This window comes from Microcaecilia unicolor, chromosome 10, assembly GCF_901765095.1.
Source record: "Microcaecilia unicolor chromosome 10, aMicUni1.1, whole genome shotgun sequence".
Taxonomy (NCBI): Eukaryota; Metazoa; Chordata; class Amphibia; order Gymnophiona; family Siphonopidae; genus Microcaecilia; species Microcaecilia unicolor.
This window is the reverse complement of record NC_044040.1, coordinates 165,619,935-165,647,771: the sequence shown is the minus strand read 5'-3', so window position 1 is coordinate 165,647,771 and position 27,837 is coordinate 165,619,935. Positions and strand designations below refer to the sequence as shown.

The following is a 27,837-nucleotide window of genomic DNA, read 5'->3' as shown; positions in this document are numbered from 1 at the left end:
GAGGGATTTGCGCCGAGAGGATCACTCGTCCTCTATTCAGGAGGTGCCGATGTGTCGGTCTAGCAGCCCAGTACCTGCTCCCGAACCTCGACAGATTCTGCCACCAGCTCCTTTTCCGACCCAACAGCCTTGTCTGGCGGCGGCTCTCGACGAACGCATCGGGGCCCTGCTTCCAGAGCTTCTGGAAGGGTTGCTGCGCCAGTCTGCTTTGGTGTCGGGGGTGCTTGCACCTTCCGTACCATCTGCTGCAGTGGTATCTGCCCCTTCGCCTGTGGTGAGGTCCCCAACCTCGGTGCCGTCTGCCACCCAGGTCAATTCCCCTTCGACGTCGGTAGAGGAAGCTTCACCGGAGTCCATGCGGGCGTCGACTTCTTGGCACCGCCATTGAGGACATTGTTCCTCGGCATCGAAGCAGGCTCAGTTTCGGACTGGTCTGAGAGATGTCTTGTCCAATACTGAAGGTGAGCATTCGTGGGAGGAAGAGGAGGATCCCAGGTACTTTTCTTCTGAAGAGTTCTATGGGATTCCTTCTGAACCTTCCTCTCCACCAGAAAGGAGACTTTCTCCACCGGAGAGTCTATCCTTTACCTCTTTTGTCCGGGAAATGGCTGCGGCTATTCCCTTCCCTATGGAGGTTGAGGATGAACCCAGGGCTGAGATGCTCGAGGTCCTGGATTATCCTTCTCCGCCTAGAGAGGCTGCAACGGCTCCTTTGCATAATGTACTGAAGGAAGTCCTTATGCGAAACTGGTCATTCCCTCTGTCTAATCCCGTGATCCTGAAAAGGACTGAATCCCAATATTGGATCCACGGGGAGCCTGTATTGATGAAGTCTCAGCTACCTCACAATTCCATGGTGGTGGACTCAGCTCTCAAAAGAGCCAAGAGTACTAGGGACTATGCCTCGGCACCCCCAGACAGAGAATCTAGAACCTTGGACTCTTTTGGGAGGAAGGCGTATCAGGCCGCTATGCTCGCTGCCAAGATCCAAACATACCAGCTCTTCACGAGCATCCACTTGGGGAACTCAGGCAATTGTCTAGCTTGGTTGATGCACTCCCTCTGGAGCAAGCCGAGCCTTTTTGCCAGGTGGTCAGGCAGCAGAAGGCGTGTCGAAAATTCCTGGCCAGGGGTACGTTCGACACTTTTGATGTAGCATCCAGGATCGCTGCCCAAGGTATAGTGATGCGCAGACTCTCATGGCTGCGTGTCTCTGACCTGGATCATTCAGTCCAGCAGTGGATGGCGGATGTTCCTTGCCGGGGGGGTAACCTTTTTGGTGAGAAAGTAGAGGATCTGGTTGACCAGCTCAAGAAGCACAATGATGCTATGGATTCTCTCTCCTGCTGGGCGTCTTCTGCTACTACCTCCTCCTCCAGGAGGTTTTTTTGGAGGGAAGAGGAGTGCTCCCTATTCCTATGCTAGGCGTAGGTACACTCCTGCTTCTTGGCAGCCTGTCCAGGCTCAGTCCCAACGCGCTCGTTCTCGTCAACAGCGTGCACCTAAGGCCTCTGCGGCTCTCCAGCAAAAGCAAGGGACGGGCTTTTGACTGGCTCCAGTTCAGCATAGCCTCAGTAAAAGTGTCCATGCCGGACGACTTGCTGGTTGGGGGGTGGTTGATATTTTTTCACCAAAGGTGGCCTCTCATAACCTCCGATCGGTGGGTTCTTCAAATAGTCCAGTCAGGATACACCCTCAATCTGGAATACAAACCTCCAAATTGTCCACTGGGATCTCATTCTTACATTTCCCAGCACAAACAGGTACTTGCAGAGGAACTCTCCACCCTTCTGAAGGCCCAAGCGGTTGAACCCGTTCCACCAGGGGAAGAAGGGCTGGGATTCTATTCCAGGTACTTCCTTGTGCAAAGGAAAACAGGGGGGATGCATTCCATCCTAGACCTAAGGGCCCTGAACAAATTTCTTGTCCGAGAAAAGTTCGGGATGGTTTCCCTAGGCACCCTTCTTCCCATGATTCTGAGAAATGATTGGCTATGCTCTCTGGACTTAAAGGATGCTTACACGCACATCTCGATACTTCCAGCTCACAGGAAGTATCTTCGATTTTGGCTGGGAACACAGCACTTTCAGTACCGTGTACTGTTTTTTGGCCTGGCGTCTGTGCCCAGAGTGTTTACCAAATGCCTAGCTGTAGTCGCAGCGTCGCTATGCAAACTGGGAGTGCATGTGTTTCCTTATCTCGGCGATTGGCTGTTGAAGAGCACCTCGAATGAGGGTGCTCTGGAGTCCATGCGAATGGCTGTTCGGGTGCTAGAGCTACTGGGGTTTGTCATAAATTATCCCAAGTCCCATTTCACCCCAGTCCAAGCGTTGGAATTCATTGGAGCCCTGTTGAACACTCAGACAGCTCGAGCTTATCTTCCCAAGACAAGGGCGGACAATCTTCTGTCCCTGGTATCCATAGTTCGAGCGTCTCACCAGGTCACTGCTCGGCAGATGTTCAGACTTCTGGGGCACATGGCCTCCACAGCTCATGTCACGCCCATGGCACGTCTACATATGAGATCTGCTCAATAGACCCTAGCTTCCCAGTGGTTTAAAGCTGCAGAGGATCTAGAAGATATCATCCAACTGTCCATCGGCTTTCGCAATTCTCTCCACTGGTGGACGATTCGATCCAATTTGACCATGGGACGACCATTCCAAGTTCCTCAGCCACGAAAAGTGCTGACGACGGATGCATCTCTCCTGGGGTGGGGAGCTCATGTAGATGGGCTCCACACTCAAGGAGCCTGGTCCTTTCAGGAAAGAGGTCTGCAGATCAACCTCCTGGAATTAAGAGCGATCTGGAACGCTCTAAAGGCTTTCAGAGATTGGCTGTCCAACCAAATCATTTTAATTCAGACGGACAGTCATGTTGCCATGTATTACACTAACAAGCAGGGGGGCACCGGATCTTGCCCTCTGTGTCAGGAAGCCGTCCAGATGTGGCTTTGGGCTCGCTGTCACAGCATGTTTCTCCAAGCCACTTATCTGGCAGGCGTAAACAACAGTCTGGCCGACAGGTTGAGCAGGATAATGCAACCTCACAAGTGGTCACTGGACATGGGCGTAGTCTGCAAGATCTGAACATGGGCGTAGTCTTCAAGATCTTCCGAGCGTGGGGCACCCCCTCGGTGGATCTTTTTGCCACTCAGATCAATCACAAGGTCCCGCAGTTCTATTCCAGACTTCAGGCCCACGACAGAGTAGCGTCAGGTGCCTTTCTCCTACATTGGGGGACAGGCCTTCTGTATGCGTATCTTCCCATACCTCTAGTAGGGAAGACTTTGCTGAAACTACTACTACTATTTAGCATTTCTATAGCGCTACAAGACTCAAGCAAGACTGCAGAACCATGATCCTGATTGCCCCCTTCTGGCCGCGTCAGATCTGGTTCCTTCTTCTTCTGGAGTTGTCCTCCGAAGAACCGTGGAGATTGGACTGTTTTCCAACCCTCATCACTCAGAACGAGGGGTTGCTTCTACATCCCAACCTCCAGTCTCTGGCTCTCACAGCCTGGATGTTGAGAGCTTAGAATTTGCCTCCTTGGGTCTTTCGGAGGGTGTCTCCCGAGTCTTGCTTGCTTCCAGGAAAGATTCCACGAAGAGGTGTTACTCTTGCAAATGGAAGAGGTTTGCCATCTGATGTGACATCAAGGCCCTAGATCCTCTTTCTTGTCCTACACAGACCCTACTTGAATACCTTCTACACTTGTCAGAGTCTGGTCTCAAGACCAACTCCGTAAGAGTTCACCTTAGTGCGATTAGTGTTTATCGCCGTGTAGAGGGTAAGCCTATCTCTGGACAGCCTTTAGTGGTTCGCTTCATGAGAGGTTTGCTTTTGTCAAGGCCCCCTGTCAAACCTCCACCAGTGTCATGGGATCTCAGCGTCGTTCTCACCCAGCTGATGAAAGTTCCTTTTGAGCCACTGAATTCCTGCCATCTGAAGTACTTGACCTGGAAGGTTGTTTTCTTGGTGGCTGTTACTTCAGCTCATAAAGTCAGTGAGCTTCAGGCCTTGGTAGTGCATGCACCTTATATCAAGTTCTATCACAACAGAGTAGTCCTCTGCACGCACCCTAAGTTCCTGCCAAAGGTGGTGTTGGAGTTCCATCTGAACCAGTCAATTGTCTTGCCAACTTTCTTTCCCCGTCCTCATACCCGTTCTGGCGAAAGCAGTTTGCACACCTTGGACTGCAAGAGAGCATTGGCCTTTTACATGGAGCGGACAAAGCCCTTTAGACAGTCCGCCCAGTTGTTTGTTTCTTTTGATCCCAATAGGAAGGGAGTCGCCATCGGAAAATGCACAATTGGTTAGCAGATTGCATTTCCTTACACTTATGCCCAAGCTGGGCTGTCTTTAGAGGGCCATGTCATGGCTCATAATGTTAGAGCCATGGCTGCATCAGTGGCTCACTTAAAGTCAGCCTCCATTGAGGAGATTTGCAAGGCTGTAACATGGTCATCAGTCCACACATTCACATCTCACTACTGCCTTCAGCAGGATATGCGATAGTCGGTTTGGGCAGTCAGTGCTGTAGAATCTGTTCGGCGTTTAGAATCCAACTCCACCCCCCTAGACCCATTTTTGTTCTGTTCCAGGCTGCACTCTCAGTTAGTTGTTATGGTTTCAGGTCAGTCTCTGTTATGTTCTCGCAGTTGCAAGGCCCAATTGACCAATGTTCATTGTTTTGAATGAGCCTGGTTGCTAGGGTACCCCACATGTGAGAACAAGCAGCCTGCTTGTCCTTGGAGAAAGCGAAGATACATACCTGTAGCAGGTATTCTCCGAGGACAGCAGGCTGATTGTTTTCACAAACCTGCCCACCTCCCCTTTGGAGTTACTGTTTCTTTTTATGCTTTTGATTTAACTGAGGAACACGTTGACGCGATGGGCTGGAAATCGGTCCGCACAGTGCATGCTGCACGTGCACCAGAAGACTCTGGTAAGATTTTTTAATATATTGCTTGCAAAATGCCAGTTCCCGGGCCAACGCGGTCGTCGACCCACATGTGAGAACAATCAGCCTGCTGTCCTCGGAGAATACCTGCTACAGGTATGTGTCTTCGCTTTATCAGGGTATAATTTTAGATTTTTCTGTTGTGAGGGTTTTTTTTTTAACTCTTGCATTGGGTGTTCTGCAATAAGACAAGTAACATATACAAATAAGGTGATATTAACAGAAAAAAGTTATTTAGCTATTAATATAACCAAAGAGTGGAGGAGTGGCCTAGTGGTTAGGGTGGACTTTGGTCCTGGGTATCTGAGGAACTGAGTTCGATTCCCACTTCAGGCACAGGCAGCTCCTTGTGACTCTGGGCAAGTCACTTAACCCTCCATTGCCTCATGTAAGCCGCATTGAGCCTGCCATGAGTGGGAAAGCGCGGGGTACAAATGTAAAAAAAAAAAAAAAGTTAGCTGCCAAAGATGAAGAGTTCCTGAAGAAGCACAGATTCTGGGGGTCCATAAAGTGAGATTTGTTTTTTATTTTTTATTTTTTTGTCCCTTGGTGAAGAATTGTTGCTGCAGCAGCAGCACTAATGCCACTGCTATGCCTCCCTCGCCCAAATTGTCTTTTCCTCCTATAGAAACATAGGGTTTTGTGCATTATGTTTGCCTTTAGGTGTAGTATCTGACTGGGAAGCTCAGATTTCTCGGACAACTGCTTGTTTTTTGTCATTGTTTTGTGACTTGTGGATAAGTGATGCGTGCAAATGTTGGGTTTCATAAGTAGACCTCAAAAGTAAGATTGTCTGCATCGTGTTACAGTGGGCGTGCTTTCCTGTGGGATTAAATTGGTGTCTGTCTGCTTATGCTTGGCATTTTGCCCATCATCATGTTAACTAGTTTAGACTAGCTGGAGAGAAAAAGATGTGACAAAGTCGTTGACATCTTCATTTTCTTCAGAGGTTTTTTGTCTGTGTGTGAAACATGTGACTCATGACAATAATCCATTAATCCTTATTGGAGAAATTGATGTTTTGAATAATTACAGAGCTCATGAAAAAAACAAGATCAGAGGTAATCAGGCCATGAAAGTTATGTGTGTGTGGAAGTCAATTCTATAAAATAGCAGTGTTTGCTAGATATGGCAAAAATTAGCTTTGGATGAGGAGGCAAGAGAAGCTGAGAAAAAGACACTTTTTAAACTGGATCACTGGGGGTGTTTGTGGAGCTCCATTTAATGCACTGAGAATATGCTGACTTGTAGCTTGTAAACTCTTCTGCTCTCTGAAAACCTCACGATGACTTGTTAAAAAGCAGCATAACCAGAAGGCCTTTCCTGTTCTCAGCTGCCTTCTCGATTTTGCTATTAGTAGGAGGTACCCATTCTTTAAATTTGCTTTTCCATCTTTTATACCACCTACAAAGGTACATGCTGCCATAATTGACTTTTAATATGCATATGTGTCACTGAAATCGTAGTGGGTGAATGTCATTTTGTCTGGAAGGTGGCTTAGTTCCTATATCATACATTTTTGCTTATGTTTGTTGTAATTATTTTCCTAGGTGGTACGCACCACACTCCTGCCTGGTCTTCTAAAGACTGCAGCTTCTAATAAGAAGATGCCACTACCTCTCAAACTGTTTGAAATTTCAGACATTGTAGTAAAAGATTCTACTAAAGGTAAGGTGCTGCAGCCTCCACAAATATTCTTATTTCTTTTATTCATTTGTTGTTTAACACTCTAGCAAATAGATGTAGGAGTATTAGCTTTTCTAGGCAAACCTCCAGATCTTTCCCCATCCCCTCACTAACCATCAAGCCCCTAGCCCTTTCCCTTCCCCCTGAGGTTTGGTAATTAATCTCAACAATCATGATTGCTCCATTGTCACCCACACAGAACAATCCTGTGCAAAATAGACATCATACTTTACATGTTTACTTAAGGAGGACACTTCCCAAAAGTTAGATTGGCTATTTGAAAACTGCCCACTTTGCCTGTGGGTAAATGTACATGCTGATGGTTCTTTGTTTATTTCTGGAGATCGCACCTATGGAAAGATATAAACAGGATGGAGTCGGTCCAGAGGGCGGCTACAAAATTAGTAAGCGGTCTTGAACACAAAAAATATAGTGACAGGCTTATGAACCTCAACGTGTATACGCTGGAAGAGTGGAGATATGATAGACACGTTTAAATATCTCAAGGCATAGTACAGGAAGTGAGTCTTTTTCAACTGAAGGAAAGCTCTGAAACGAGGGGGCATACAATGAAGTTAAGAGGGAATAGGCTTAGGAGTAATCTAAGAAAGTATTATTTCACAGAAAGGGTGGTGGAGGCGTGGAATGGCCTCCCGGTGGAGTTTGTGGAGTCAAGGACTTTGTCAGAATTTTAAAAGGGGGAAATGGGACTTGATATACCGCCTTTCTGTGGTATTTTGCAACTACATTCACAGCGGTTTACATATATATAGGTACTTATTTTGTACCCGGGGCAATGGAGGGTTAAGTGACTTGCCCACAGTCAAAAGGAGCTGCAGTGGGAATCGAACCCAGTTCCCCAGGATCAAAGTCCGCTGCACTAACCACTAGGCTACTCCTCATGCTTATCCAATGCGATCCCACATGGGATAAGCATGTGGGATCACTTAGGAAAAGGAAGAGTTAAGGGTTACAGAGGATGGGCAGACTGGATGGGCCATTCGGCCTTTATCTGCTGTCATGTTTCTATCAGAACCTATTATTTTGCCTTGAATGCAGCGGCTCCTTGGTGTCACCCTAGGTGGCAGCCTAGTTTGCCCAGTGGTTAAGTCAGTTCTGCTGTTTAGTGCCTAGAACCAGCTAGGATGCCTGACGCATTTATCGGTGCTAATTTATAGTGTTAAAATAGTCAATAAATATATTAATTTAAAAAAATTAATTGTAGGCCTCCCAAGTCCACACATGTAGTTTCAGAAGCAACAACCTTCATGATTCATAAACAGAATTTCACAGATTTGCTATGTGGGTTGAGTAAATTTTGTTGAATCTCTTAAGTTTTGGTTCAGAAGGAGGGCATTGGCAGTACAATATATACATTGTACACATCTTATTCAGAAGTTGGTAGTTTCAGTGATATACCCAATGGGCACTATAGCATTTAGGTGTGAGACTAATTTGTTGTCTCACTGTATAAGCTCTTTCACTTATAGAAGCAGCTCTTATTTCAAAGGCAGCCTTTGCTCCTTAGTTGACCTTTTGTGTTCAGTGTGGAAAAGATGCTTTCTTTGACATTCAGTCTCAGCGGAGGTGTACCTGTGGGTCACATGACCTGTGTTGGAGGAAGGTCTAAGGATCTTCACAGAAAAAGCAAGTGTGGGAAGACTACCAATGTGACAGTGAACCAGCTCGCCCCTTTCATTTTTTCACTTTGTCGGTGAGTGGAGGATTTAACACTGAAAACTGCTCAGTGGTGTGGCTTTCCTCTCTTTTAGTATTGCTTTTTGTTAGTTCCTAGCTTTGCTAATCATTCAGTTGAACAGCAGTGGGTTGAGGTCCTGGGGAACTGGGTTCATTTCCCTCTGCAGTTTTGTGTGACCCTGGGCAAGTCCCTTAGCCCTCCATTGCCTCAAGTACAATATATGCTACTTTAGAATATGAGCCCGTTAGGGACAGTACTAGTACCTGTATAGAAAATTGTACTTGTCAACAGCTGTATGCCTATGTGACGACCTCAGCGGTATATCAAATGTGCTAAATAATTAAATATTAATCAACCTTACACGATCATTTTCAAGAACAGGAGAGCTCTTAATTGTTCTGGGGTTAACCCCCCCCCCCCCCCAAATAACATATTTAGACCCAGTGAATCTAAGCTAGCATTTACAGGGATATGCTAACAAAAAGGTTGCACCCAGTGCTTTAGTCTCCTGCCTCAAGGCAAGAAAGTTTTCTTCTCTCTTGAGATATCTTGGTCACATCTGGGCAAACCTAAACTTTTTGTCCACAAACGAGAGCATGTGGTTAATGGAAATAAAGTCTCAATACAACATTAGCATCTTGTTCAAATATAAAAGAAGCAACAATGTGGCTTTCAGTGTTTTCTGTTATAGATACTTCAGAGTTTCTGAGATATTATTCAAATCCAATTGTGTATCAGGACCACACTCTCCTTCCAAATCCCCTTGGGTCTTTCTTGAGGAAACCTGAAAATAGTAGGCATTGTTTAAGGGGGAATTGTGTCAAATGCAAAATCGCTATTGAATTTCTCTTAAAGAGATTCAAAGGTGGTATCCCAGGGGATCTAGGAAAATTCAATAAACATAAATTCAATTGTCTATTAAAATTCTCCATCCACTCGGTCTTCCTTTGAATAAAATCCTCCATCCACTCGGTCTTCCTTTGAATTTGTAGTTGAACTTTCTCAACGGACGACTTAAAAATACTGGAAACCTTTATACTCCCCCCAGCCTGCTTGATTTTACTTGAACTATCCATCTTTACAGTATCCACGTTAGCCCTATCATCCACGTTAGTCACCAAAGCAGTTACCTCTCCTGTAGATCTGGTCACATTATAAGTTAACTTTTGCAGTGCTTTCCAGACTTCTTCAAGGTTAATCACCGTGGGAGCATTCTTCTCTGCTGCTCCATTAACACTCCATGGCGTTCGGCGCAACACCCTTCTCAGAAAGCTTCAACACAGCAACTTCATGGTGTATGCCTTGACATCTGATACTGACACTCGCCAGACAAGGTGGAACATTAGGCTCTGGAGGCAATAGTTGTATCATGTCCCAAAGAGGAAGGCTCTCCCTTAGGCAACCCATAGCAGGACTGTTGGGATTCCTTCACTTCCTGGAGTAGCGAGTCCTGCTATGAGTTGCCTAAGGCTGGGTGAAAGCCACACTCAAGGTTGCGGAGGGAGCAACTTTCCTTTTGTTATGCAGCATAGGGTACCAAGACAAAAGTAAACACCAGCTCTAGCAGCGGTCAAGTTCAGAGCATCGGGTGCATGCCGCCATCCCCTTGAAGTTTCTTATCAATCCATGGGAGCTCTGTTCCTTCTACATATATCTGAATATCTTTTTCTGATGCGCCTTACTCCAGGTGTACAACACTATAGAATTCTATAAATCTGTCTAATTTGATCATTTCCTCTAAACTGTATTCTGCCTGTCTTTTCTCTTAGTAATGTAATTACATTTTTTAAATATTTGACCCATAGGTCTGAAAGCATTATTCGCTTGCTCAAAGTAGATCTGTTTCATTTTCAGTAATTCAAAATTGACCTTTCCAGGTCTAAATCTTGAAGGCTGGCTTTCACCATTTTAATTTCTTAGACCTCATCCTCTAGAAAGTAACTTACCTTTTGCCGTTGTACTGATCTAGTTGTTTGGTCCCTTAACACTTCCTTTTGCTTCTCCTTTATTTTGATTGGATCTTACAGGAAAAGAACTAAGGCTTCTCGGGACCACCATCTTTGGACACTCCTATACTGTGCCTAGGGACATCTTTCCAGAATCATTAAAGGACAAGTACTCCCCATACCTATCTGACTTTTCTCCCTATTGTGTTGATTAAGTAATGTATCATTCAGTTTCTAGAATTGCCCGCCTCAGTGGTTACAAAACCTGGTCCTGGAGGCACCCCAGCCAGTCAGGTTTTCAGGATATCCATAATGAATATTCATATGTGAGATTTGCATGTAGTGGAGGCAGTGCGTGCAAATCTCTCTTGTGAATATTCATTGTGGATATCCTGAAAACCTGACTGGCTGTGGTGCCTCCAGGACCAGATTTAGGATCCACTGGTCTACCTTATTCGTGTGCCGTTGCCCACTTACACTATAAGGGTGCATTATCCCACCAGTCAAAATTCTCTTTTCCTTGTCGTCAGCAGCAGATGAATCCATTAACTGATGGGTTGTGTCTGCCTACCAGCAGGTGGAGATAGAGAACAGTGCTCTATGGACGGCTAGCTCCATCTAAAATTCTCTTATCTCCCATTATAATACTGAGGGAAGCAGGTTTTTTTCCAATACAAATTAAGATCAATTCTGGGGTAGGTCTAATGGACCCTAAGAATTATATATAACCTTGGGGCCTGATATTCAGAAAATGTCAAGCTCTTAAATGTATGCTCCTATGTTAGCCTCCTAAACTTGTGCCCTATTTGCAGCCAAACCTAGAAGCATAACTCTCAGCTGAAAATCCATCTTAATTTAGGAGCTTAAAAGTTACGGTCATAAGTTTAGGCCTGTCATTAATTTGTCTAGATTTATGAGCCTTATTTATGAGTGTAGTGCTGAAAATCAGTGCTAGGCTCCTAACTTCGTTTCCCCACCCTACATCCATCCCAGGTGTCGCCCACTTTTTATGCTCCTAAATTTAGGAGTTTATTGAAATTTTGAATAAAAATATATGCACTCAGCCCCAGTAAAATTTAGAGAGGCCATGAACATTAATTCTTTGAATATGGGGCCCTTGGCCTTTAGTATGTAGTTCTTGCTATGTATCTATAAGGTTAAGCATCCCTAATTTCTAGTGTTGCCTCCCTGACCCAGTTTCTCCTTTTGAGGTGTCTAAATTGGGATCTAAAACAACATTAAAATTTCCACCCAAGATAGCTGACCTTCCACAAACCCACAAAGTTTACCTCCTAACCGCTGATCGCATGAAGCTTGAATTGGCAAGCCCCAGAGGGCTGGCAAAAGTGTCCTTCTAGACAGAGAGAGAATTTCTCTTTCCAGAGGATAATGGCCTAGCAGGACAGTGCCCTTGCATCCATTGCACCCTTTCTCGAAATGCCTCAGTATAGGTACGCAAGTTTATACCTTAGTTTAGTTTACTACAAGTTTATACCTTAGTTTAGTACACTGCCCTTACTCGTACTCTTTCGCCTATCTATACATTCCATCTTTGCTTATACCTTACACTGTCAATTAAAATGTTCTATTACGTATTGTATTGACATTGTAAGTAGTATACTATGCCAAACTTTGCACTGTTGTTTGAATATTTTTACTGTTGTAATTGTCTGTTGCTCATGTTTGATTTATTCTTACTGTACACCGCCTTGAGTGAATTCCTTCAAAAAGGCGGTAAATAAATCCTAATAAATAAATAAATTCTGGGGACTTGCCTCCAGTGTTCAACTGCACTGATTGTCCATTTACAAAGTGGGCCAAAGAGGGGTGTTCTGAGGGCAGACTCGGGGAGGAGATGGCAGCTGTGCAGGTACTGGCAATATTCAGTACCAGTGTGTGTGTGTGTAGCTAAGCAACCAAATAGGATGGCATAAATTCCTAACTTTAATCGCTTAGGTATACAAGTGCCGACTCTTGAATATCAGCCGGCACCCATGACTTCCAAAGCTGTTGGATGTACTGTTCCCTCCCCTAGGGGCCTACCTGCATCCTGGTGGTCCATTGGGGGGGTATCCTAGACAGAACGATCCCCACTCATTTCTGCCCCAGGTCCATGTGCTAAAATGGTTGCCACAAACTCTAGTGGTGGTTTCATGGTACTTTCATATATATATTTAATTAAATATTGGCCGGGACCTGCCTAAGTGCAAGTCATCAGCAATAGTCTGGTCAAACCCATTCAGTGTTGTGCCATGTCCAGGCACCAGCATTGAATATCTATGTCTAACTTAGCCAGCAATGGTCTGCGTTTAAAAACATGCTGACTGCCTCCAGCTGAATGTTGATCAGTGAATGTTTTTCCATCCTTGTCTGGAATGGTGAACATGTTCTGAAGATTCAGTTCCTTTCATGGTTTTGAAGTGAAGCAAGAACCCCAATATAGTAAAACAGCACTGAGCGTGGACATGTTGTTGGATCCTTCTGTCCTCTAGAGGCCTTTGCATCTGTTTGCAATCCTATTGCAAATGTCCATGATACAGACTTCATATTGAAATCATAAGACAGCAGGGTGGTAACAAATAAAGGGAGACTTGCTTGAGAATGATTGGGGCTTCGTTAATCACACATTCCAGCTACATATAGTTCACCCAAAATCAGCTACTCAGATAGTAAAATTCAGGTATTATTTTATTATTTCTTGTACCTCTACAGTGGTAGTTCAAAGAGCATTACATTTATGTAGAGTAGATATTTCCCTGTCCCTGGAGGACTCGCAAGAAAGTTTGAACCTGAAACAATGGAAGGTTAGTTGGCTTGCCCAAAGCCAGGAGAAATGTTGGTGGGATTTCAACCCTGGTCCATCTGGTTCACAGTCTGCTACTCCTCCATGTTGTGTAAGCAGAGCACTGTATATAGACTTGTATCTGAATCAAATCTAGAATGAATTAAAATTGTGTGTGCCTGTCTGGATTGGTACATAAGAGAAATGGATTTTTAAGCAGGCACTTTGTAGCATCTATAAGAAATTCTAATACTTTTGAAAAGATGCTAGAGGGCGCTCTATCCCATCTTTTGCTTATTGATGTCTTCCCAGCCGTAGGAGTTTTTGGAGTAGCATCTTCAGGCGGTTCTTTGAAGTCTGTACAGTAATTGCATAATTGAGATGGACATAATTGGCAGACTTTTTGGAAGAGAATTGTGTGATAAGAGGTTTGTTAATAGAATTCCAAAGAACTTGAAGGTGTTTCTAGCAAGCCCTTGCTTTGGGCTACTTCTGTCATGCAGTCTATAAGCTTGCCTTTGTATAGTATATTTTCTGCGTTAAAGTATTCATGAAAAGATAGGTCTAAGAAATGGATGGATAATAATACCTTCCCTTGTCCAAATGTAATACAAATAGCAGTTGATGCATGCTGCAAGATATTTGTACTAGAATTTGAAATATAAACTTGTTGTTTATAATAAAGGTTTCCTTTTTTTATAATATGTTGATCCCTATAGCTAGGACACCTGATGCATCAGTACTAGCTGTAATGCTTATAGAGCTTTGTTTATGTTTATTTGGTACTTGTTATAGCGCCATTATGTCAAACTGCTACACATCAGAAAACAAAGAAGGAAAGGAACTGCAGTAATTGGCAAGAAAGAAAAGAGGAAGAAGCAGATTCATCCTGCGATCCCGTTCTGCCGCTGCCCTCAAGCTCCCTGAAGAGCCTGGGATATTAAGAGGGCTTTTAAAAGGGATCTGAACCTCAGATATGATGGCTCGGTAAGAAGGTCAGAAGGCAGAGAATTCCAGAGGGGTAGGGACAGTACCAAAAAAGGCCGAGTGACGAGTAGATGTGAGATGGACCCAGTAAATGAATAGTATGGTAAGTTGACAGGCCAACATAGAACATAGAGTTCTAGGAGGGCGATAAGCTGTGATCAAGAAGCAAGATAACGGCAGTGTCCCAGTGTAAATGGCCTTATGTGATAGTGTCATACCCTTATGCTAGACCCTAAATGATATAGGGAACCTGTGATGATGAGTTATGAGAGGAGTATTATGATCTGCATGTCTGGCATGAGAAGACATATTAGTTTGTACTGATTGTAGTCTTTTCAGGAGGTAGGCTTGAAGCCCTGCATAAATGGTGTTGCGAGCACATAGAGAAGTGTCGAACAGGCAGAGTCATCAAGGTAGCTATGAACAGATCTAACAAGATGGAGTGGTTGGAAAGCAAGCCTGGACAACCGAGTGATGTGGGAGATCCTATATAATAATTCTCACCTCCAACAGGATGTGCTTGGGACCGTGCCTGCCAGAAATGGTCTGCTAGGCAGGCACACACTGACCTCAGTGACATCAGTGACAGACAATTTGGCAAAGCAAAACATTCTGAGTGCTGGCCATTAGGACACAGGGTTGATAGGAGAGTTTTAAAAGACTGAAGGAACCGAAAGTGTTAAATGGGGGGAGGGGGGAGTTCTGAACGACTGAAAGACATGAACATTTGGGAAAGGAAAACAATCTGAATGCTGGCCATTAGGACACAGGGTAGATAGGAGAGTTTTAAAAGACTGAAGGAAACAAAAGTGTTAAACTGGAGAAGGGGGGGGGGGGGGGGTTGTGAATGACTGAAAGACATGCACATTTGGGACAGGAAAACAATCTCATTGCTGGCCATTAGCACACAGGGTACATAGGAGAGTTTTAAAAGACTGAAGGAACCAAAAGTGTTCGGGGGGGGGGGGGGGGGGGGGGGGAGGGCAAGTTCTGAATGAATGAAAGAAATGAAAATTTACGAGAGGAACACAATCTGAATGCCGGGCATTTGTACACAGGGTAGATAGGACACTTCTTTAAAAAAATGAAGGACGTGAAAGTATTACATCTTGGGGGAGGGGTGAGGAGGAAAGCGGTGGGGTATCCGGATACTGGGCGTTAGGGCCACGGGGGTACATAGACTTTTGAAAGCCTTAAGGAACCCAAAGTGTGGGAAGAAGGAGGAAAAGGAGGGGAGGGAACGGGGTGAGGGGCATTAGGAACAGGGGAGGGGGCCCTGTCACACACTCTCATTCTCACACACATACTGTCACACAGACAGTCTCACTCTGTCACACACCCGCACATTCACTCTGGCTCTCTCTCTCAAACATACACACTCCTAGGAAAACCTTGCTAGTGCCCGTTTCATTCGTTCCAGAAACGGGCCTTTTTTACTAGTGAAAGATAATTCGACATCAAAGGTCACTTCCAAGTATTTAAGAGATTCAACAAACTGTAAAGGTGTATCTTGCAGAGTTGGTTGGTATATCATTGTAATAATTTGTGAGGGCACTTCTCAAATTCTGCAGCCTGCAGGTAAATAACTATCTACCTACCTAGAGAAATCTCTTAGAAATATCTCCTGGCTATATTGTGCAGTCATTGTGTACAATTCCTGTAGATAGGAGAAATCAAATTCAGTGCCCAGGTAATCCAAACATTTAGCCATACTGATCCAGACAAGGTGTGACCCCCAAGGAACTGAAATTTAGACTTGTCTCACCTGCTGTTGTCTCCCTATTGGAGCTGACACCCAGCATAGAAATAATAAGCACAAATTTCTAGAAGGGATATAGGAGGTACAGACACCTCCATTGTCAGAGGTACAAAGTAAGTACCTGTATTTATGTAGACCGCTTTGATTGTAACCACAGAAAGGCAGTTTATCAAGTCCCACCCCTCTTTCCCTTTACCTCTATAGGGCCATAGTCTCCTAAAGAGGTGCAGACCCCAAATAGTACACACAAATAAATCCAGTTGTTTCCTTAATTCACAAAGAATTGTTTCTGTTTTATTTTATGGGGCTGCAATCTTTGTGCAGCCCATGTTTTTCTTTTGTTGCCCTGGTCATAGCAGTACAGAAAAAGGCCAGAACAGAAGCAGGATCATCGTTTCTCAGTGATCTGCTGCAGAGGAAAGAGGCAGTAAAAAGGAAATACAACCTCTACTGCTTTGTGCATTGGAGACCAAGGGCAGGGGTGTCATGCCATCCCTGGGGACAGAACGATGACTGACTTCTTGCTTCCCATCCTATACCGTGCCTATCCTAAATACTTAGGAGGATGACAGCAGCAGTACAGTGTGCCTTTGGCCATGTTCTCCTCTGCTGCCTGGGGCTGGCATCACTTTGAACAGCATAAAACACTATAATGCTGAATGGATAAAAGCATGACACTATCCCTGGGCAGCAGAGGAGGAGGACATGAGTCAAGGTGCTATATTGCTGCTGTGCTCTCCTTACAGATGGGAGCATGAATGAAGAGACTGAAGGGTGGGGAAAAGGGTGAGAGGTTTAGGGAAAAGAGAGTAAGAGAATATGAGGTGCTGTGGTTTGTGTGGAGGTGAAGGGGAAGAGTGAGTGAAGGAATATGGTGAGGGGAACAAGAGACTGAGGGAATTAGAGGGATTCTAGGCTATGAGAGTGGAGGAGAGAGCAAGAGGGGATGCAGTGGATGTAAGACTGAGTGAGGGGATTGAAGTTTCTGCATGGGGAGAGTTGGGGATGTTGGGAGAGTGAGGAGATCAGAAGGTATACAGCAGGGTGTATAGAGAGTAACTGTGGGATATAACTTGGGTCTGGGATCCCCTTCCCTCATTCAGGGTTCTTTGACTTTCTATCCCCTCATTCCTTTTTCCTATCCTTTCTCTGCTCACAAATGTTCTCCATCTTCCCCTCCCTCTATGCCCCATCCTTTCTTTAATGCCCATCCCTCTGCCCTCCCTGCACAAGATACCTTCTCCTTCCTCAGATTCTTCCTCATCCTGATCCCTTCCTCTTTCCCTTTTCTGTATCCCCCTCCTCTTATCACATTCAGAATTCACATGTGTTAGCACCAGTGCTTTTTTTGTAGAAAAAAAGGTGCCGGTACTTATGGGCGGGGTCACTACATATGGCTCCACCTCTGTAATAGCCACACCCACATTATCCACACCCCCTTATGCCAGCCATGGCACATATAAACAGACATCATTGAAAATATTATACTGGTGTAGGAGAAAAAAAATAACATGATTTTTTTTCATTATAAATAATTTCTGTAAGCTGTTACAGCTCCAGTATACCCAGTGCAAAATAAGACAGCAGATGTAAATTCTCAAATTGGACATATTCCAAACACTAAAATGAAAATATGATTTTTTTCTACCTTTGTTGTCTGGTGACTTTGTTTTTCCATATTGGTGCCAGTCTCTTATTCTGCTGCTCTCTATCTGTTCTCTTAACTCCGTTTCCAGGGCTTCCTTTCCATTTATTTCTTTACTTTCCTCCTTTCTTCTGTGTCCTCCTCTGTGGAATTGACTGGAGGAGGTATAACGTGGATCCAGCTTTTGCCTATTTTCTCCATCTATGTGCAGTTTTTCTCTTCTTTTTCTTTCCTCCCCTCCATCCATGTGCATCTTCTTCTTTTTTCTTTCCTCCCCTCCATCCATGTGCATCTTCTTCTTTTTTCTTTCCTCCCCTTCATCCATGTCCAGCACTTCTCCTCTCTCCTCCCCTCCATCCATGTCCAGCATTTCTCCTCTCTCTTCCCTCCCCTGTATCCATATAAAGCAATAATTCTCTCTCCCCTCTCCTCCATCCAAATCCAGCATTTCTCCTCTCTCCCCGCCAACTCCTCCATCCATCTATGTCCAGTAATTCTCCTCTATCTCCTGCTCTCCTCTCCATTTCCAGCATTTCTCCTCTCTCCCCTGCCCTCCCCTCCCATCCATGTGCATCTTCTTCCTGTCTTCCCTCCTCTCCACCCATGTCCAGCATGTCTCTGTCCTCTCTCCCCTGCCCTCCCCTCCAATGTCCAGTGATTCTCCTCTATCCCCTCTCCTCCCCTGCCATCCATGTCCAGTGATTCTCCCCTTCCATCCATGTCCAGTGAATCTCTCTTCGCTGACCTCCCCTCCCATTCATGCCCAGTATGTTTCCTCTCCTCCCCTGCCCTTCCCTCTCATCTATGTGCAGCAATTCTTCTTTGCCCCTGCCCTCCCCTCTCATCCATGTCCAGCAATTCTCCTCTGCCCCCTGTCCTCCCCTGCCATCCATGTCCATCAATTCTCCTCTCTCCCCTGCCCTCCCCTCCCATCCATGTCCAGCAAGTCTCCTCGCTCCCCTGCCCTCCCCTCCCATCCATGTCCAGCGAGTCTCTCTTCCCTGCCTTCCCGCTCCCTTCCGTTTGTGCACCCGAAGTTGCGGTGAACCGGCAGGTAGGCTCGTCTCCTCGTTGCTTCCCTTCCCTCTCAGTGCGTCCTGCCCTCGTGGAAAGGAAATTACATGAGAGGAAGGTGGGACGCGCTGAGAGGGAAGGGAAGCGACAAGCAGACTAGCCTGCCTACCTGCTGCTTTCACTGCCGGTTCACCGTGACTTCGGGTGAACAAAAGATTTAGACTCAGGGAGCACGAACGGAAGGGAGCAGGCAGTTGAGCTGGACCTCTGGAAAAAGGTGCTGGTACGCTGTACCGGTGCATACCAGCACAAAAGAAGCACTGGTTAGCACTGGCTTTTTATACTGTATCCAAAACTGTATGAAACTGCCAGAAAACATCCAAAAAATTTTTTTTCTTTTGCAGATGTGGGTGCAAGAAACCAGAGGCATCTCTGTGCAGTTTATTACAGTAAGAATCCAGGATTTGAAGTTATCCATGGCCTCCTGGATAGAACCATGCAGCTGCTGGGTGTATGTCTAGACAAGGAACTTGGATATTATATTAAAGCATCAAAAGGTAGGAGACGGCAAGGCCCAGAAATGCCTTGTGTTATTTATGGGTATGTGAAGGGGACAGACAGAATGTCAGCAATTATTTTTAATTATTATTGTAAAATTGAATTCTTACAACAAATTACTTTCTTATGCATTATTCTTTATGTATCCTATACTGTTAATTGTAAGCCACATTGAACTCAAACTTGTTTGGGATAATGTGGGATATAAATGTCACAAATACTTAGTCTTTGTAAAGATAGACTATACATTCAGTACGCCAACAGCCAAGTTGAATGTTGGTCCTAGGTATTTATAGGCACATCTAAGAAAATATAACTTGTAGCTAGACTTAATAGTCTTCAGCAGAAACATTTTGATGATGATAGATCCAATTTGGAGGAAGAGAGCATATTTTATTATCATGTATATTATTTATTTTATGTTATGTAAAGACAGGGGTTCTCAAACTCAGTCTTCAAGTGCCACAATCCCTTTTGGGATTTTCACAATGAATATGCATGAGATCTATTTGCATACAGTGGAGACATTGAATGCAGATAGACATCATACAAGTTCATTGTGGAAATCTGAAAACCAGACAGGGTTGTGACCCTTGAAGACTGGGCTTAAGAGACCTCTACTTTAAGACTGTACATATTAATTTTATTTTACTTTAAGAGAATAGAATTTCACAACCTGCCTGCTCCATCCAGCAGCGCAGGCCCCAGAGATATACTTTGCCTTTGCATATTTGTTTTGGAACATACTGTTGTTCACTGGAATTTGTGTAAACTTCATTTTAAAGGGAGGGAGGGAGGGAAATGGGACTTGATATACCGCCTTTCTGAGGTTTTTGCAACTACATTCAAAGCGGTTTACATATATTCAGGTACTTATTTTGTACCAGGGGCAATGGAGGGTTAAGTGACTTGCCCAGAGTCACAAGGAGCTGCAGTGGGAATCGAACTCAGTTCCCCAGGATCTACTGCACCAACCACAAGGCTACTCCTCCACACCGCCCATTCTGATGCTTATTGTCCCAATTCTTGATTACAGAATGATAGAGATCCTGGAAAATAGGATAGGACTATTCCCTGAATGTGTTCCTCTTTAGCATTTGTCTTTTGCCATTTTAATTAAGCACTTTTTTTGTTTTTGTTTTGTTGCATATGAAAACAAAGGCAGTAGAAACCTTCCCAAGCTTTGGGAGTGCTGGACGACCACCGAGATGATGATTTTGGTTACATTAGAAAAGTTTAAAATGTTAAAGGGTTTGGCTTAGGTTGGTTTGTTGGTGTGGCAGCTTGTAACTCATTGTTTGAAAGAGACCACCTAAAATACATAGCCTCTTCTTCTACTGCTCACAAAGAATGAAAAACATCAGCACAGTCTGTTTCTATTTCACATGTGATGAGATTGCCAGCGCTGAGTCTCAAAGGACAGCCAGCATGGAAAAATAAAGAGGTTTATTGTCCGAACAAATCCTCACGCAGCCCTCTGAAAAGTTTGCCTTGCAACGGGAGGCTCCTGCTGCTTTTGTAGAGCAACCATTTTTTTTTTTTTGCCAGCAGCAGCTCATCCCATTCCCCACTCCCATTTGGGATTCAGAGGATGATCAGATATCAGTGACCACTTTCTGGGTGGTGGAACTAAATGGCTGTTCCTAACTACAGCAAGATCCTTTCACGTAAGGTATGATTTCTGGGGGAGTTGCTTGAGTCTGTAACCCAGCGAGGTGCATCCTTTCATTTGGTTGGGTATTTGTTTCCAAGCTGGGCCGATGCAAGTGTATTAGATACTAGGTAAACTTTAGCCCCTCCAAGTTATCTTTCATTTTCTTAGGCTCCACCTAAGATTTTCATAATTATTGGTAAACGGCTGTTTATCTAGTTAAATGGGTTATTTGAAAATTGCCCAGCCTTCTTGCAGTTAAAAGGTGCTGATGGTTCTTTGAGTTTTCTAGTTGCAAGGAGCTATTGTTCCTCTTTGATTGCAGTCATTTTTATGTATTCAGGGCCAGATGCACAAAACCTAACGAGCCAGCAACATAGGTTTTACACTGGTTCTAGCCGGTTTAGCAAGGACAGAGTTCAGCGAGACATTCACAAAAGGGTTCTGCGAGCTCTTTTCCTGTCACGGTAGAAGCTAATGAAAATTGTATGAGAAGCTATTGTAATGTGCTATTACTATATGAATGTGCATGCAATGCGATGCACAGAAGCAGCCCCTAACTTTACCATGGAAAATTTAATGGGCGGTCTGGAACTGTCAGTCCTGACTGTTCTTCATTGTCGCAAATAGGAGAAGGGAAGAAACAAGACGTGCCAGAGCAGGGAGATTGTTGCATACTTGAGCTCTGGCACATTTTTTCATCCAACGGACCTTTCTTTGACTAGCAGCAGCATCTTCACCAAAACTGTAAAAGACTTCCACATGAGAACTGCACAGGGCTGTTTCCCCCTGGAGGCGGGTGCTGCTTTTTCCCAGCAGCGGGGAGGCAGGAAAGATGCCGGAGCTCCAGCACTCGTCTGCCTGTCAGCCACTGCTGCAGCCCTCCGAGCACACCCCACAAAATAGAAAAATAAAGGCTACATCAGCTTTCATACACACAGCTTTTTTGGGTGTATGAAAGCCATATACAAGCGCCACTCTGAGCATGCGCAGAGCAACCACTCTTAGTGATTGGCTGTTCTGCACATGCTTCCCCCCTATTGCGTGCAAATGAGCTATTCGCTAAAGCAGTGAGCAGCTTGTTTGCATGCGATTTGCTTTGGGAATCGCTCTATATTTCCAAATTGGTCATTTTTACCAAGGTGGAAATACAGAGCGATTCTTTACGGGGACCTTTGTGCATCTGGGCATCAAAGAAAAAATAACCCATACACTTTATCATGGGCCACTGCTTGATTCATGCGCATCTTGAGGCTTTTTGAGCTCAAGGGTAACTAGCAAGTAGCACTCGGGATGTGCGAGCTAGTTCAAATGCGAATTTTGGCCTAGTTGGAATCTGCCAGAAGTTGTGGCTTCACCCAAGATTCGTTGACGAAATATTGTCACTTTTTGTTTCTTAATAGATTCCAAGAAAAATTCAAGGAAATGTACTGATCTCTGAAAAACTTCAGCAGATTTTGAATATATAATGTTGGTGAATTTCTGCAGATCTGCTTCAGGTCTTGTCAGCATCTGATCTTATTCTTCAAATGTAGGTTTGAGATGATTTGACACAGCTGCTGATTCTATTCAGGTTCCTTGGTTTGAATTGTGAAATTTGCTGTCCTTGGGTGCATGCACAAGCTGCTCTGTGATGACATGTGATGACATTCTGAATACACCAGGCTTGTGTAGCCCATAGACATAGCGCCAATTTGTAGAGTGTTTCTTTTTAAAAAGGGATTTCACATGGCAATGCTAGGTATTCCTGGGTGGCCATAGGAAGTGGATTACCATGCATGGGGTTACTGGCCCTTGAAGGGAACACACAGAACAGATGATTTTTTTTTTTTAGCATGAGATGATTGCAGTGCAGTTTGTCCAATGTGCTTTTAATTTTACTGTTTAAAAGCATTACTCATTGAGGTACTTAAATTGAATAAAATTAAGCTGCAGTGAAATCTTGGAAGCATGTGTGCTGCTGTCTTTAACTGTGTCAGACCTGCTTTAGGGTAATTGCAAATGCAAATTTCCAGACAAACAACAGTCTTCTAAAAAAAAAAAAATGGTCTTTGGAAGTTGTTTCTTAGTCTGTTTTAATGAGCAAAAGTTATATACCCCTTATACCATGTAATTGGTAAATTAAGTTGATTACACATAGCGAGTACATTTTATTCAGGCTGGAGTACTGGAACATTGTGGGGTTAATTTTTTTTTTTAACATCCGAGTCCTTAAAAGACTATTTAATCAGTCTGTGTGTTTATTTTACAAAACTTATATTCCACCTATCCATAAAATATATGTTCAAGATGGAGTGTGATGTAACACTTTCAGAAATAACACATGGAGACTCAAAAACAATATTTCCTTAGCATCTCAGCCACATGAATCTATACAGATGAGTTGTGTTCCTTTCCTATGATAGATGGAGGCAGAGAGCTAAGTTTTTCCAGTGGCATCACCTGGTATAGGCTAGCGTTCTGCTAGAACTTTCCTGTATTTCTCTACCTCCTGTAGATTGTAATGTGTTTAGGTTGGTGCTGCTCCTAGGCCTAGCTTCCCAGTGCACAGGCTCTGGCCTACCACCATGGTTGAGCTTAACTGTCGCTTCTGCCCCAGTCTATCTGCCAGGGACAGTCAAGAGTAGATTTATAGCTCTGCAGCACTCAGCCCCCAGCTAGCACTTTAAGGGTGATGTTCAGGGCTTAGACTATGCAGGCCCTTGCCTTTGGGGGGTCTGGGTCCTCATCTTCCCTGCGTGCTGTACCTCCCTCCCCGGAGGGACACTGCAGCTTTTATTTCCCTCCTGTTCATATATATGAACAAGCCTGTTTAACACTTAAAAAAAAGAAAAAAAAGCAATAACAAAGGGCAGAGCTAAGCTATCTTGAGAATCTAGGGGGACTGCAGGGGTCCAAGAAGTGCCGGGCTGCAGTATGGCGGGCATAAGCAGGGGTGTATTGGCCTGAACAGGCTAACCATGTGGCCATTTTGAGACCACTGGAAGTATGGATTGTTCTGCTGTATCTTGCTGTGGAAATTATTTGGTGATAAAGTCAAGGACATTATAGATAATATCAAACAAGATTTCACAACCTTGGATACTTTGGAGGATGACAATCTCAATCAATCCAGATCTCCCTTTCAATGCTCATCATTTAATTAATCAAAGAGGAGATATAATTCTCGCAAAACATACTCCTTTAATAGGTACAGTTTTAACTACAAAAACAATAATAAGATGAATAGGTCTCAGCAAGCTAAAATCTCTTTCAGAGAGTGGAGAACTTCTAAGCCAGCAACCACTATGGCACCGAAACCCCTACCTTCCTTTTGACCAGACCCCAGAAGATTTTCCAGTGGGGGGCCGGCTTCATTATTTTGCCCCACAGTGGTCCCTTGTCACGTCCGACAAATGGGTCCTCTCCATTGTTCAGCATGGCTACATTTTGCAACTCATCCGCCGCACGCACGCACCTCTCCCATTCCTCCCTCTCACCGCCTGGTTGTTCAGGAGGAAATTTTCCATCTCTTATAGATCAGGGCAATCGAACCGGTGCAGGAGGCTCAATTAAACACGGGGTTTTACTCCAGGTTTTTTCTTATTCCAAAGAAGAATGGAGGTCTACGCTCTATTCTGGATTTAAGACCCCTAAACAAATATCTCAAAAAAGAAAAGTTCAGAATGGCAACTCTCCAGATGATTCTTCCATTGCTAGATCAACATGCCTGGATGGTATCTCTAGATCTTCAGGACGCATACTTGCACATTCCTATTCACAGTTCCTTCAGAAGGTATCTCCGTTTCCAAGTTGATTCCCACCATTACCAGTTTTGGCCTCTCCTCAGCACCGAGAGTCTTAGTACATAAGTACATAAGTAGTGCCATACTGGGAAAGACCAAAGGTCCATCTAGCCCAGCATCCTGTCACCGACAGTGGCCAATCCAGGTCAAGGGCACCTGGCACGCTCCCCAAACGTAAAAACATTCCAGACAAGTTATACCTAAAAATGCGGAATTTTTCCAAGTCCATTTAATAGCGGTCTATGGACTTGTCCTTTAGGAATCTATCTAACCCCTTTTTAAACTCCGTCAAGCTAACCGCCCGTACCACGTTCTCCGGCAACGAATTCCAGAGTCTAATTACACGTTGGGTGAAGAAAAATTTTCTCCGATTCGTTTTAAATTTACCACACTGTAGCTTCAACTCATGCCCTCTAGTCCTAGTATTTTTGGATAGCGTGAACAGTCGCTTCACATCCACCCGATCCATTCCACTCATTATTTTATACACTTCTATCATATCTCCCCTCAGCCGTCTCTTCTCCAAGCTGAAAAGCCCTAGCCTTCTCAGCCTCTCTTCATAGGAAAGTCGTCCCATCCCCACTATCATTTTCGTCGCCCTTCGCTGTACCTTTTCCAATTCTACTATATCTTTTTTGAGATACGGAGACCAGTACTGAACACAATACTCCAGGTGCGGTCGCACCATGGAGCGATACAACGGCATTCACAAAATGTGTCATCACAATCATATCATATCTCCATCAGCAGAGAATAGCGATCTTTCCTTATCTGGACGATTGGCTTATCTCCTCCCCCACGGCACAAGAAGCTCTCCAGGCACTATAGAGGACTACTCTGCTAAAACTTCTGGGATTCCTCATCAATTCCACAAAGTCTCAATTTCGTCCAGTCCAACACATCCAGTTCATCGGAGCAGTATTACATATGCTTCGAATGCTGACGTACTTGCCTCTCAGCAGAGCCTTGCAAATTTGGTTGCTCATCTCTCAACTGACCCCACGGTCACACACCACAGCTCGGGCATTATTAGTGCTCCTGGGACATATGGCGGCTGCAATACCGGTAGTATTCCTAGCCAGATTGCACATGCGAACCTTACAGTGGCATCTAAGGGACCGATGGATTCAAGCTCTTCACCCTCTCTCAGCAAGGATACAGCTTTCTCTGAATCTAAAGGTTTCTCTACGATGGTGGACCCACACCCCACATCAGGGCATGCCGTTTCGACCAACACTGCCCTCAATTTACATAAGTACCGATGCATCCAAACAGGGGTGGGGAGCTCACTTGAGATCTTACAAGACACAAGGCCTTTGGACCCCTGTGGAGTCATGGGGTGGCATGACAGGGAAGAAAATCTATAGCTTCTTCAGCGGAACACCGTTCCACTGAAGAAGCTATAGTGAAACAGGGCTGCTGTTGTCTGTAGTGCGGCAGCATGCTTGAGGACTTTGGAAGCCTTTTCAGATAAGTGTCTACATTTGTGCTGCTATGTTATAGCGTATTTAATGGATACAACTTTTTGAAACCTTTTTTTTTTTTCACCTCAACTGGAACTCTGTCTGTGGTTTGCTTTTCTGCACTGGAGTTTTGGAATGATATTCCTTTCTACAAAGGATTTTGGAACAAGTCAGACGAATGTGCTCTATCTGGTTTCCACTTCTCCTGTCTTGGTGGGGCAGGGTAGAAACTATAAAAATGTCTCTTGCACCGATTATATTATATAACATGGATTGCATCCTGACCCATTTCCTTTGGCAAGGCAAAGTACCCCGAATTGTTTTGTCTAAATTGCAAAAACCTAGTGATCGAGGTGGTGTTAACTTCCCTAATTCCCTATCATACCATACGGCATTTATTCTGAGGCAAAGAATATATTGGATTCATATTCCATCATCTTCTGTTTTGCCTAGCTGACTGTCTAAAGCAAGATCTATTTGCACCCTTCTCCTTGAAGACAGTAGTAGACGCCAGGCTCACTGTGGCCCTTTGATCGAATCCTATATTGTATCTTGGAATGCAGTACCTGACAAGCTACCTGTTGGGTGTAGCCTTGAACTTTTGTCCTCAAATATTTACTGTAGGACATGAGGCTTCTTGTTGGTATGCTATTCTGCATAAATCTTCTGCTTCCAAAAAACAGGATGGGTTAAAAGGCTGTAGCAATGAGCTTCACTGCTCTATTCTGACCGATGAGGTTTGGAGACATTTCTGGACCTCAAAGGTGTGGGGTACAGCCTTGACCTTTCTGCGGCAATCCTTGTTTTTCATGGCCTGTGAAGTCGAATAAAGTGGACTGTACTATCTCAACGACTTGTTGGACATGTCAGAAAGAGAGAGTTTTTCTGTCCCCATGGTTTACTCTTTCTGGTCACAAGTATGGTCTCATAGCAGTGCTCCAAATTTAGTCCCCACTAACCTATTGAAGGTATTGTGTTTACCACCTTGCTTTCTGGAGTGAAGCTGTCGGATGAATCCAACAAGTTGCTTTCTATTCTGTGAGCAATAGCCTTACAGGCTGTTACAAAAAAACTTCTATCTATTGAATGTTCACTTTTGGTGGTCATCAGTCTGTTTGGTTTGTAAGTATGAGACTAATATTGCAGAATTCTGTGGGGAAAATAAGCCATTTCACTAAAGTTGGAAACCTCTAAAGAAAGTTTTGGATGTATCCTCCACCTCACCTTACGCCAAAGCCTAATTTGATGCTTGTCCCTTCTTATGGGTGTTGAGTGGGGTCATTGATGAATATTCTGTTTTAGTTTTTTTTATTTCTCCCTGTGAAAAAAGTTGTGAAATTTAAAAAACAAATTTGCTGATGGTATTGTGGGGGAGGTTCATAGGACCTTATGCTGCTTTGGCTGTAGCATTCTGGAAATTTCCAGAACAACAGCCTATGTCCAATGATGTTGCTGGAAAACTGAGCTCTCTGCTTCCATCTGCTGGTAGGAAAGAGACACAACCCATTCGTACAGATTTGTGGCTGGATTAAAGGAAAGGACTTTAAATTTCACCATATAAAATAAAGCTAGAATAGTGCTTGTATGCAAGATTAACCAAGAGAGAAAAATGATTACAGGAGTATGAGAAATTAAGGTGGATCATATCGGTACAGAGGGAGAAATAAAATTGTTGGATTGTGCTCAAACCTCTTCATTGGCTCCCCATCTACTTCTGCATATGATTCAAGCTTCTGCTATTCATCTACATTTACTCTGCAGCATTCCTTTCTTTCCCTACATTCCTCCTTTTAGTTTCTGTTCATTGGGTATTCTGTATTTTATGTCCAAAATAGCCTTCCAGTATTAGTGTGTCATGCTGTCTCTCTGTGTATTCAACTCCCACTGAAAGACTTTTCTG

At 44.2% G+C, this 27,837-nt stretch overlaps 1 protein-coding gene across 3 annotated transcripts in view; it reads left to right on the top strand.

The window, feature by feature from the left end:
- Positions 1–27,837, top strand: part of FARSB (phenylalanyl-tRNA synthetase subunit beta) — a 119,412-nt gene that overhangs the window by 61,422 nt on the left and 30,153 nt on the right. For all 3 annotated transcript variants that reach the window (XM_030216610.1, XM_030216611.1, XM_030216612.1), the window contains 2 exons: positions 6,513–6,630; positions 18,885–19,037. In XM_030216610.1, the coding sequence (XP_030072470.1) occupies positions 6,513–6,630; positions 18,885–19,037 (271 nt within the window). The remainder of the gene's footprint in view (positions 1–6,512; positions 6,631–18,884; positions 19,038–27,837) is intronic.